Raw genomic sequence first — 12932 nt, forward strand, 5'->3', positions numbered from 1 at the left:
TGGAAGAAGCGAAACAAAGAGAGAGGGAAATCGTCATGAAACAATGCAGTAGTTTCCTTACTAAACCAAATATTTTCAAAATTCCAGTCTCTAATTAACCATCGGACATAGCACATATAAAGGATTCTTAATTACCTTATAAGGTTAGATTCATAACCAAGATATACTACCTTCTTCATTAGATAAATATTGAATAGGATTATCTAGGATTGAAGACACATGATTCTCCATTGCTTGGTTTGCAAGTAAATAGTAAGTTGCTGATCACTTATCGTGCTTGAGCAAGGCTCAAATCAAATAAATCTCATAGAATGGCAAAAGTCGTTGAGAGTAGGAAAAATACCATATGAATCTAGATTTTGCCATATTCCCCAGTGCTCATTCATCTTAATTGTCTTTTGCCATATTCCCATTACCATTCCTTTCCCAAGCGGTCCACAGAGCCATAAATTAATCCATACATGCTCTCTACTATCTTTATGAGTCCATGACATTGTGAGGCTGCGACGACGTCTACTGTCTTGGACATCTTGACCATATACGATATAAGGATATCCAATCAAAATCCTAACCTCATCATCAACTTCGATCCTTGCAAGGCACCCTTTAAATAGCGCAACTGTTCTTCATTGATCTCAAAACCAGTTTATAGGTAAAGAAATATCCTGAAAGCCCTAAAAATCCCAACAATGCAAGAATGAGGAAACAGTAGAAAATCCTCCTTCAGCCACCACGACTGGAATGATGTTAAAGTTTCTACACTGGTTGTATCTGTGTACTTCACAATCTGGGATGGCGTTAGTTGCGGTTGCTGCACAGGTTTTACAACAATGCTTCTACGTCCTGTGAGAATCCATGGCATTTGAGCTATAGTTTCTTGTGAGTTGTAACGGTGGGGCCGTACCATTGTCAACTCCAAGCAATGCTGCTAGTCCAACTCTCAGTTCCTCCATGCTTGGATTCATCCCTCTAATTATACCGTTGTTCATTTTGTAATTGCAATTTCTAACTTGGCTGTAGGGCTTCAAGATTAAACTTCACTGGTAGGTTTTATGTTGTGAAATCTATCAATGTTTTACTGCACATTTGATTATCATTTCACTATTACTACTATTATCATGATCTTTTATTAGTTACGTAAGTTTACCTCGTCAAGTTATTTTAGTTTGTGCATCAAAAATGCAAGGTAAAGAGAAAGCATTTGTAATCTGTAACGGTACACAGAAAAGTCACACAGTACATGATTTTATTCACCAAAGACTGATAGACATTAGACTCGCAGAACTATAAGATTAAGAGGACCCCTTGGATTCTTAACAGGATTTTCTGGTCTCTGTGTCCAAGAAGAACTCCAGAAATATTCCAAACCATCAATTGAATCCTAGCAATCTTAACTCTGGCTGTTTTGATATGATAACTGAGGTTGGTTTGGCCAAACATGTATCAGTTCATAGCTTTCCCACTTTCTTGAATCAAACTATCTCATGTATCTCCCACTTGACTGTAGTTTTAGTTGGATGGACATGGACTGTTGAAGCCTAAGAGATGTTTAAGTAGATCTAATTTGCTCACTGGTTTTGGTAGCAATTTTGCTTTCACTCTATGTCTACCTTTTATACTTCACTCGATGCATTTTTTAACTATATAGGTTAAATGATTCCTTAATCAAATATCTTGGAGGTTTCCAAATAAAATCTATAGCATGCTTGAACTTTTACTGGTTTCATTTCAAATCAGAGCATCAGCATTTCTGTGTTACACCTTATTAGTTCTCATATTGAAGTTGAATACTGAATGATGTAAACTTACTTTTTCTTCACAGAAACCATGACCAAGATCATTAAGGAGATGTTGCCTCCACATGTACGCGTCGCAAGAGATGCTCAAGATCTTCTCATCGAGTGTTTTGTAGGTGAGAAAAAATGAATATGTAGTTTAGTTTATGTTCTGATAGTGACGTATGCATTCAGACACTCTACCAGATATACTCGCGGGTACAGTGTTGGTTTATGAGTAATTCAAAGCCTTATCTGTAGAACTTTAAGCCAAAACCTTTTCTGCATGTGAAACCTAATTGTTTCAATGAACAGGGCCAGTTGAATTATTGGCGATGCATTTGCTGAGTTCTTTACAAATGGAATTCAATGGAATAATAATTTCTTAGTAGTTTCAATTGAACAAGTTTGAAGCAAAAATAAAGCAAAGTTTTGTTTCTGATTTTGAGGGATTTTGTTTCTAATACAAGTGTGCAACTTGTAACATTTGGGTTGATTTTGTTTCTAATGTAAGTATGCCATTTGTACCATTTGGGTTGATTTTGTTTCGAATATAAGTATACCATTTGTACCATTTGGGTTGATTATTAATTACCCTTTAGGTACTGATTAAACCTTTTTTGGGAGTCATTGATGCCATTTACATATGTATTGCTATCCCTCGTGTAGTTTGAAGTTCAATGTATTTCAATTGTTTTAATGCGTTCCTGAATCCCATACACTGTGCTTTTGTACTGTCTGGATGATAACCTGTCACTGATGTTATATAGTTGTCTGAACTGATTTAGTACTTATATCTTGCCTTTGCAGAGTTTATACTGCTTGCATTAGCCGTCTTAATATATTTTGTTATATTTTTAACGGATAAATAATTTGAACAAACTGGGTACTTGGGTAGTATTGCAACTTAAGAAGTGACATCAAGTATGAACCATGATGCATCCATGTGTTTCTGGTTTTTTTTTTCTAGTAGCAGGACTGCAGCAGTTCAAAATAACTTTTTATGGTTTTTTCCTTTTGTGGTTTTTGTTGCAATTGCAAATGGACTTTAACCTTGTTATATGCATTAGCTGATCAAGTTTCTATTGAATGTGCAGAATAGGCAAACAGCTTTATTTTCTGCAACCCAGACTAAGAAGGTTTGAGCATTATATCTCTATCTCATAGCAGTTATTCAGTCAATCTCTTGCTTTCCACATTATTTTTCATTGTTTTAGCATAACTTATGAACCTAACATGCTGCCTTAGTTCAGTAGTTTCTAAAATGTTTTTGTCTCTTCTGTACATGACTGGATTGCCCATATGTTACATGAGTTACTTCTTATATTAATACTTTTCCCATTAAACCTGTAGGTTGAAGATCTTGCTGGCTTTTCCTTCCAGACAACGCCTATGTATATAGATGTGGATGATGGGAGATCTAAGGTAGGAATCCAACTGGTCTTTTGGATTCCACACTAAATATTAAGTCCACTTCATACTCATATAGACCTCTTTATTCTTGTATTTTAGCCGTAATCTTTAGAACCTGACAAGATTGTGTGCACTACAGGCCACGAATATATATAGGGCTGCAACAGGGCTATTGTCTTGTGCCAAGTGCCAAGAGATTTTATTCTCCTATATTCTTTCCTGACGAGGAATCTATCAAAGAAAGTGATGGTCTTCTTCTCTTCTTGCAACTCAGTAAAATTCCACTCTGACCTTCTTAGATACGTTATTGTGGATTGCTTTGATATCCATGGAAAGCAAAAGCAGCAGAAGAGGACAGGTACTTTTTTTTACTACTGCAAAGCAGAGAAAATAATCTTACTTTGTACTGAGGTTGGTGCTCGTGGACCGGGTATCCCTGCCGTGGTATGTTCTTTTTTCTCTTTTTAGTTGCCCTGCCCTCTGATCTCACTCGTTATTAACTTATTATGCATGAGGTGGATACACAATAGGAAAAAAAGTTGAACAGTATGCTAATTAGAAATGTTTGTATTGAGCGGTCATATTAATTGTAAGCTTCTTTCTGTTTCCTTTCTGTGCTTGTAGGACTGGATTATGCAGTGTGATCCTCCAGATGAACCCAAGGTGTGTAATATTTTTTCTTGAGCATACTTCAGTTGATTTTGGTTTCTTGTTATTCTTGTTAATCCATATGCTGAATACTGCGTGCCATGGAATTGGTTCTTGCAGGAATATATCCACAAGGCTGGTCGAACAGCTCGTGGGGAAGGTGGAAAAGGAAAAGCACTACTTTTCCTCATTCCCGAAGAGTTGCAGGCTATTTGAGGGCATGGTTCATATACTGATGAAAAGAATACCAAAAAAAAAAAAAGAAACTGAAATAGAATCCAAGTATAAGCTACTAACTTGGTCCGTTTCAGTCTAATGTGGAAGCTTTTTAATACGATAAGTATTGTAGCTTTAGTGTTTAGGGGACTTGTTCTCCATTTCATATTTCATTTTTCATTCTGTTTTCAGAAAGCAAAAGTCCCTGTTAAAGAGTACGAATTTAATCAGAAGAAGCTAAAAAAATGTGCAATCTCAGCTGGTACGTTTCTGTTCCTCATTGTTAATTAACATTAGATAATAACTGATTTCACGAATTTAGATCAAATTACTTCAACTGATGCAGGAGAAGTTAGTTGCCAACAACTACCATCTGAACCGTGCAGCAAAAGATGCATATAGGTCTTATCTATTAGCATATAATACACACTCTATGAAGGACATCTTTAATGTTCACTGGCTTGATCTCCAGGTACTTGTCGTTTTCTTGTCCAACGAAAATGAAGGATTGCTAAAATCTAAATTTATCTCTAGTCCTTGGATGTTTCAAACTCGTAAACTTTGTGGAATTCTGATTAATTGCTATGTGATGTTGTTTGTACAGGCTGTTGCTTCTTCATTTTGCTTTTCTAATCCACCCAAGGTAAATTTAAACTTAGACAGCAGTGCATCAATGTTCAGGAAGAACATGCACAGAGTGGATGGAATTCGACATGGAATCAATCCTAGAAATCCTTATGGAAGGAAGGCAAAACGGTGGAGATGATACAAGACAATTTGTGAGGCATCAGGATATAGAAGCCTCACCCTGCAGCTCTGCAGTAATTCTGCACAAGTTTTGTATTTTTTTTTGGCTGATGGAACAAATTAAAATGAAACAAAGTTTTTCTGGGGTTTTCGTTCCTTTCACTCTAATCTTGTAACAATGGAGACACTGTAAACCTCAAAAAGTTTTTAGTTGGTCTATTAGACACAATGATACATGTCTTCTTGACTACTTCAGTGGATAAACAAAAAGGACTTCATATTAATGTCTATCCTACAACATGTGGATGCAGGATTATGCCTTACGTTTATCTTGCATCTACATGTTGTTCCATGTCACTGTTCGAAATTTAAACATTATAGTAATTGCTACCATTGGGGCATTGCAGGTTCAAATTTTTATAATTTTTCATAAGCTTGTAGAACCGTGGACTAAAGGAACCAATCGCAAGTTTTAAATAAGAGACTGAGTAGTTGGAGAGGAGATACACGACTGAGTAGTTGGGGAGGAGATTTGCTCCGGTTTAAGGGGGATGAGCAAATTTCTTCCCCTAAACCAACATTATCCATTTCTCATACCTAAAATGACTTCCATGGGCATCTTAGAAAACTTATATACTCAATTAGTAAATATTCTGTTCAAGCTCATGAAACAGAGGAAAACTAAAATTTCTGACTACACTAGTCCAAAAGGGACGCACAGATGAAAGTAGATTGATTATTTGGCACAAAAAGACTCCAACAAAATTCAAATTTTTTGCTTTTCATCAGAAGGTACATAGTATGAAATGAGTCATAAGTCCTTCCTTGATCCATATTTGCATTACCGCCACGTGTAACATCACTAATATCTTCCCTGCACAAAAAAAAAGGACAAAAAAAAGCATGAGTTTCATAAAATGTCACTACAAATTTCTCATTCTTTATCAAATGGTAATGATACTTCGGTAGTTAAATAGTTCAACTAGTTACTATACAGAGGAGATCTTACTTGGTCAGTTCCTGTCTGTCCCATGTATGCATAGTTTGTTTGTTCTCCTTGCATTCTCCTTGGCTCCTCTTGGGTGAAACTCTGATCTCCATGCCCAGGGTAGCCAGCACTGGGTCCTTGGACTTGAGCACTAGATACGGGTCCTTGTCCAGAAGCTCCAGATCTCGATCCTTGGCCATAACTTCCGGCACTCGGTCCTTGACCATAACCTGCGGCACTCGGTCCTTGCCCATAACCTGCGGCACTTGGTCCTTGCCCATAACCTCCACCACTTGGTCCTTGTCCATAAGATCCACCACTCGGTCCTTGCCCATAAGATCCACCACTCGGTCCTTGCCCATAAGATCCACCTGTTCCCGGACCTTGAAGCCCACTCAAACCATGTCCATGAGTTCCAGAGCTTGGAGCTTGCCCATAACCATAAGTCCCATCATTACCCCTATATTCCCCTTGACCAGGAGGAGCATATGTACTCTGCTCTCCTTGTGGTCTGTTCCCTTGCACCTGTTGGTTGTAATTGCCCTGATATGAAGGAGTTGGACCTCTACCTGGCTGATATGCGTCCCTTCCTCCAGGAGAATTAACTGGTGTATGACCTCTGTGTTCCCCTTGTCCTGGTGGGGCATAAGTCTGGTGTGGATAATTTTGTGAAGTCCTATAGTTTCCTCCACCTTGTGGAGAACCCTGTTGGCCATACGAGGGATTCCCTTGCTGATTTGGCATTGGTCCTTGTCGCTCGTATCTGTTACGATCACGGTATCTTGAGCCCTGCCTCTCATACTGAAATGGGGGCGGTCTGGCTGTAATTTTCCCGTTATCATATTTGTCTCCTGAAATTCATAAAATAAATAAATAAATAAAATAACTTCAAATGGAAACTAATCTGCTTGAGATAGACGAACTATCTCGTTATTTTACAAATCCAAATGGAAACCAAAAAGTAACATAATTGGTTGAATCTGCTGGTAAATTAAAACTCAGCATTCTCAAAGAAAATAAACATCCTAGTTAGAGGAAAAGAAAACACACCTCCATACTCCTTGTTTTGTGGATCAATGTAAGAATCGGGCAACACAAAAATAACTCCAGGTACACCTGTTTAAGGAAAGTCAGTCTCAGGACTATCTTGACTTTTTGAAAAGTCTCAGGATTATTGAAGGTAACATAAAGTGCTGTGAAATTACCATTAAACTTCTCAGACTCTTCCTCAGTCATCAACACCTGAAAGCCTGTATACGTTGTTGTGCTACAAGCATAAATTTTCGTTTTTGCCTCTTCCACACTGAATCACAAAGAAAATAACCAATTAAAGTTCCATAACCAAATAACCTATATGGTTCGATATATTAAAGCAGAAAAATGAAGCAATGAGGCATAAATTGGCAATCTAAAACAATGTGCTTTAATCACTGAATGCATCAAACAAACAATGAACCATGCACAACCAAGCATTACATTACATCCGAAACTAAACCAGAAAAACAACCAATCAGGCAATTGGCTTCAATCAACTTGCAATGATTAACACAGCACTCAAGCATTAATCATAAGTCCATGACAACATGGCAAGCCCAACAGAGAAATTCCAGAGACAGAACAAAATAACTAGTTACAGTACCACATGACCCAGTTCATTCTTAAGCAAAATGAATCATATAGCAGCAAGCTGCTAACTCACCCTAATTCTCTCCAATTAAAGCAAAGCTTTTGAGCTGATACATAATAAACAATTAAAGTTTCATAAGCTAAAGAGTAAACAGATGCAAATGCCGGAAAGCTGGGTTATTTTATTCAGTCCCTAATCCTCTGTAACAAACGGGCCCACAGTTTGTTTGAGCTCCGGCCTGTATGTTTGATATCTTTCTAAAAAAAATAAAATAAAAAAATACAAAATCTGGCCAATGTATGTATTTACAAATCCAGTGTGCATTTTGTAATCACTAGCAAGTTATATCTCTCTCATTCCGACTCCACACCTATACATACGTATTTCGAGTCCCTCTCTAACTATGTGCAAATGGGACTGTGTGTCCCAAGCGACTTCATTTGACTTGATCATCCTGTCAAAACTCATTTTTAACAAGACCATACTTGAAATCAACAAGTGAGTTGAAAACAATTTCATCATATTCAAGCCTAATAATGGTGGTAGCTCTGGCTAAAACCAGTCACCATTTACAAGCAGTGATGAAATACTAGCACATGAACTAACACAAGGTTAATATTTTTGGCAGAAAGCTAGGCATAGTAGGCAAGGCAGAAAAAAATCCAAAGAAAGAAGATATGTATAAACTGAAACTTTTGCTTTGCTTTGAATGGTGTTAGTTTTTTCATTTCCTCTATCATTCAATACGGTTAAACTGGTCGATGGCTCGGTTATTGGCCCCAGCTAACATTCAATTGGCTCTGTAATACAGCATCTAACAGCAATAACATTACGAACCAACCCAATTTTGCAAGCAAGTTTACACTAAAAGAAGTACAAACATGTAGAGAGAGAAAGGTGACCTGATATTCAAGCCTCTAGCACAGGTTTCCTCATAAGTTCTGACCATCTCTTCTGGAGAAGGCTTGTTATCTCTGGGGAAATCCATGACGATGAGCCAGTGGTTGTAATCGCAGCCTTCGAAGAGTATGGTGTCGGGGCCAATCTCGTCATTTTGGTTGTTGCTACCGTAAGGCGGCCGTGCAGAAGAGAAGGAGGATGACCTGAATGATCGAGATTGGAATCGGAATTGGAGAGATTGAACAACGGCGGAGGAGGAGGAGGAGGAGGAGGAGGAGGAGGAGGAGGAGGAAGGGGAAGGGGAAGAGGAGCGTGGGACAGAGGAGAGTGCGGAGGTGGCCGATAGAGAGCGGTGGAGATTTGCGACGAGGCTGCTGCTTAGGCTTCGCCGGAGGCGGAGAAGGTTCTGCGCCATGGGGCTGATTTCTGGTGCAGAGGGACTGAGAGACTTTGCTAGGGTTTTACAGTGTTTTGTGTTTGGGGGACTATCTATCGGGGTTTAATTGGAAACTCATGTCATTCTATAAATATTCTCAACCAAAAAAAAAAAAAAATCAGGTACATTTTTTTATTGGCAAAATGATTAAATTATCCTTCTGATTTTTATCATAGCTATCGATTTACCCATAACATTTTAATTTTGATTATTTACACTTATTTTTCTAATTGTTGCAATTGACACCCTACTAATAGACTTTCTCTATAATCTTTATTGAAATTTAGAATTAAGCAGGTGTACATACTTGCTTATGCCTTCCTCTTCCATCTAACGTTGCAACTAATCTCTTTCTTCATCATATGAAATAGCATGCTCAGCTAATGTGAGACAATCTAATGGTACCTGAGTTAAGTACTAAATTTACTGCCAAGTCACTTGGTCTTGTTGAGACAGCTGAAGGTTTTAGGAGTGTGAAAGAGGATGCAATTGTTGAGCATGATGACACCACGAAGAAAAGGGGAAGACTGCTGGGATCCAAAAATAAGAACCCCCCCCTAAATCAAAGAAAGCTGCTACTGCTACGGTTGTTGAAGAAGTTCTAAAGCTGTTTTACACACAAAACCTCCTAGCCTTAGTTAGAAGGACAAGGAAAAAAATTTAGTTTTTTTTTTTTTTGCATATTCACTATGACATTGTGTCTCATAGTGCGTAAGCTTACTTAAATAAGTGAGTATGGAACTGTTGAATGATGATGCTAATTTATATGTCATTTGTTTCTTATGTGTCTATAATCAGTAGAAAAAAGATATGTAACTATGTAATGTGTCATTACGACTTGAGTTAACGAAATTCAACATAAATTTATTTAAAAGATATATTATATTATTATTATTTTTTATTGGAAGATAGAATTCCATTCAAAACGTTCGGATATTACATCCAAAGAGTAAAATATGACCTCATTAGAAATCTACCCGATCAAAGCAAGTAAAAAAAAAAGCATACCCCCCCACCCAAAAAAAAAAAGTTTAGATTATTCAAAAACTAGTGCTATTAACTGGCTAGCTAGTAAAGTTTTGCATTAAGTTTTTTTTGTCTCTCTCTCTCTCTCTCTCGAAAACCCTAGAGACCGCTGCTGTGTATACTAGTGCCTGTCCGGCTGCGCCTCGGCGCCGGCGGCTGTTAGGTGAGGCCGGACGGGAGTTTTTTTTCCAGGGTTGTGTCTCGGTTTCGAAGGATTGGATCGGAAGTTGTCTAGTTTGGTCCCTATTGGCCGAAGGAACTGGCTGCGTTGTGGCAGTAGGAACGGATCGGAGAAGGAAAGGGGGTTTGCTGGGGTCGGAGCGGCGTCTGTTGGTGGACGTTCGTCGGCCGGCCGACGTCAATGGTCGGATCGACAGTCGATTGACGGCTGGTTTGGACGATCGATCCGGATCCTGTTGCAGACTTTCCAGATGCCGGTGTTTGTTGGGCGAACTGGGACGCTCGACGGCGTTCGCCGATGGTGGGACGACTATGAAGGCACGACAGTGGCCCAACTTCGGTGGTGGGGTGGCGGTCTGTGTGGTGGGGCAACACAGCTAGTGACTTGGGCCGGGCGGGTTGGATGCATGGCCGGTTTGGTCCTTTGGGCTTGGATGCAGCTGGTAGGCCCGATCTGGGCTGGAGATGGGGTTTGGGCTCACTTTGTGGACCCAACCCAAGTTGTTATATTATTATATTTTATTTTTTAGTTACTCTCATACTTCCTTGCTTTGGGAATCCTAGGTTGTATTACTCTCTAATTTGTTAGAGAACTACGCACTTTCGTGCCTCTAGCAAATCCTCTTGAGTAGTTACGACGGAGGATTCTCGAGATAAGGACGTGGGAAGATTTTGGTTCCTGGGTCTTCTTGCCTAGTACTTGACTTTGAGTCTTTTACTACTTGCTTCTTAGTTCTCTCTAGTTGTACACCAATTGAGGTCTCTAGGCGACTAGGTTTACTTTTCAGAAGAGAGGTTTTGTAGTGAGGATTTGATCTCCTGTATATAGGCTCAATAAGTGAGCGGATTTGTTAACAATGAGGGTCACCTGTCCTTTGCCTGGTAGCTTATACCATGTATGATTGTGGTGTAAGACAGCATTCGATGTACGTGCCTTCTGGCCATGGATATTTGAATGATATTATCTCCTTTTCAAAAAAAACTGGCTAGCTAGTGAGTGTGCAACTTTATTAAAAAAAAATTTGGCCACCCAGAAAATGCTCTAGGCATCGAATCGGAGCAAACAATGAAGCCTTCCACTCCCCCTCGGCCGGGACTTCCTCTCTACCAATCCTTCCAACTGCCACCTCCTCCTCGTTGCAGGTGCAAGTGTAGTTTCAGCGTTCTTCAGTGCAGCATGCTCTGTACCAGTAAAAAATGTTCTAGCACAAGGGAAAAGTGGCTCCTCCCTGGATTGTGCCCTTAAAATTCTAAACTCAAGAGGACCCCTTTGCATTCTTTTCAGGATTTTCTAGACAATTTGCACTTGTTGGACCTCCTATCATGGTACTCCCTCCCTCATAAACACACGCCCACATATTATTTGTTTCTTTGTTTGCAAGATTGGTTATGATATCGTGCTTCATGGTTGCAGATTCTGTGGTTTGCTTATGAACATGTTCGGAAACTCGAATGATGATGGAATTGGACTGGAGCAATCTAAATTCAAAATATTAAAATGTGAAGTTGATATCCCACAGATGTTGGCTGAACTCTCTGGTTATTGGTTTATTGATGAACTTCGATTCTGGCCTTAATATTTTGGGAGTTATAAACGTAATCAAGCTGTAAATTACATATCCGTTATATGAAACTACTCGATCTCTAACCTTTTTTTTTTATTATTATTTTATTTAACTTTTAAAAAAGAGGATCAAAGGGTTTCACTCCTGCCCCCATGGTGACTCGAACCCATGACTTCGTACATAGGTAGTGGGTGCTCTAACCACTGAGCTAACACCTCTTTGTCAACTACTCTCTGACCTTGTTAATAGGAAGGAGAAACTGACATGACAATGTAAAGGAGACAATCTTGATGCAGTGTTGACGTGTTCTATACAGTAGGTCAGTAGCAGCTGTTTGCTATACAATTGCCTAATCAGTTGATTATAAGGATTAAGGAGCTAGAGAAGTGTTGATTATTCTCATTCACAGCTTGTAGGTGACTTTCTGATCCATAAGGATTATAACGAATAGGTGACTTATTTAGCTTGGAGCGTACAGACCACCAAAGGAATAGGAAATTCGAAACTGTCCACCATATAACTTGTCTGAATTATTTTCATTACGAGCCCTCATTTCTACGTTATACGCCACAAGTAATCTGATTGTTATGGGACATTTCAAATTTTTAGCAAAGCACAAAGCCATTCCTTGATCACCAGAACAAAGTAACAAACTAATGAGATACCTTACAGCTTCAATTGAGCTATGTTTGCCTTCAAAGTTCAAAATCAGGTGGAGTGAACAAAAATCCTATATAATTGGGGATTTTTTGAATAGTATGTACATGAAGAAATACCCTAAACGCCATTTTTTTTTATATCTTGTTCAAGCCTTCAAGGACCATAACGTTCATTGGAGCACCAATATGTCACGTCTGTTGAACCCCATAGTTAAAAGGCATTAGCAGATTCACCTCGACATTTCCCTTGGCAGCAGTAACATTGATGTCACTAATAACTGGCTAGCGGATCACCTCATTGTTGTTGATGATTTCGGATCACCTCATTGTTGGCTGACTTACAAGGGAATCTTTAGATATTTATGTATGTGTGAGTAGATCACTTCTAAAAATTTTCTTTCAAATTGCTAATCGTTATGGTACCGAACTAGATCAAATCAATTGACGAACCAAATCTGTCAAACATGAACCATTCATGTTCATAACTGATAAATCACGATTTAATGTCTTAACGATTTTCAATTTGGTTGAAAACTTGCATAAATTAATGATATACACATAAATATCTAAACATCTAATAGTTGATTTGCTGAAATGTGATTGAAAAGTTGGTCTCACACAAAAATCCCCAACTAGTCCTCATTTTAGTGGTTCCATTTGCTGAAATGTGATTGAAAAATGGGTCTCACACTAAAGTCCTCAACTAGTCCTCATTTTAGTTGTTCATGTTTTAGTATGCATAAATATATCAC

At 38.7% G+C, this 12932-nt stretch overlaps 1 protein-coding gene and 1 long non-coding RNA gene across 2 annotated transcripts; one reads left to right on the forward strand and one right to left on the reverse strand.

The window, feature by feature from the left end:
• The first annotated feature begins 668 nt into the window (after positions 1 to 668).
• On the forward strand, positions 669 to 5128 carry LOC112167819. Its single transcript, XR_005800887.1, has 10 exons — positions 669 to 1043; positions 1823 to 1912; positions 2873 to 2914; positions 3129 to 3200; positions 3328 to 3632; positions 3813 to 3851; positions 3957 to 4136; positions 4245 to 4314; positions 4399 to 4524; positions 4657 to 5128. It is a non-coding gene; the product is annotated as an uncharacterized LOC112167819 (long non-coding RNA).
• A 289-nt stretch (positions 5129 to 5417) lies between these two features.
• Positions 5418 to 8808, reverse strand: LOC112166620 (multiple organellar RNA editing factor 1, mitochondrial). Its single transcript, XM_024303498.2, has 5 exons — positions 8317 to 8808; positions 6993 to 7090; positions 6838 to 6903; positions 5809 to 6638; positions 5418 to 5673 (listed from the first exon to the last, which is right to left on the reverse strand). The coding sequence occupies exons 1-5, from the start codon at positions 8727 to 8729 to the stop codon at positions 5662 to 5664; spliced, it is 1419 nt and encodes a 472-aa protein (XP_024159266.1). The 5' UTR covers positions 8730 to 8808; the 3' UTR covers positions 5418 to 5661.
• Positions 8809 to 12932: the final 4124 nt, after the last annotated feature.

The sequence above is a fragment of the Rosa chinensis genome, chromosome 5 (genome assembly GCF_002994745.2).
Source record: "Rosa chinensis cultivar Old Blush chromosome 5, RchiOBHm-V2, whole genome shotgun sequence".
NCBI lineage: Eukaryota > Viridiplantae > Streptophyta > Magnoliopsida > Rosales > Rosaceae > Rosa > Rosa chinensis.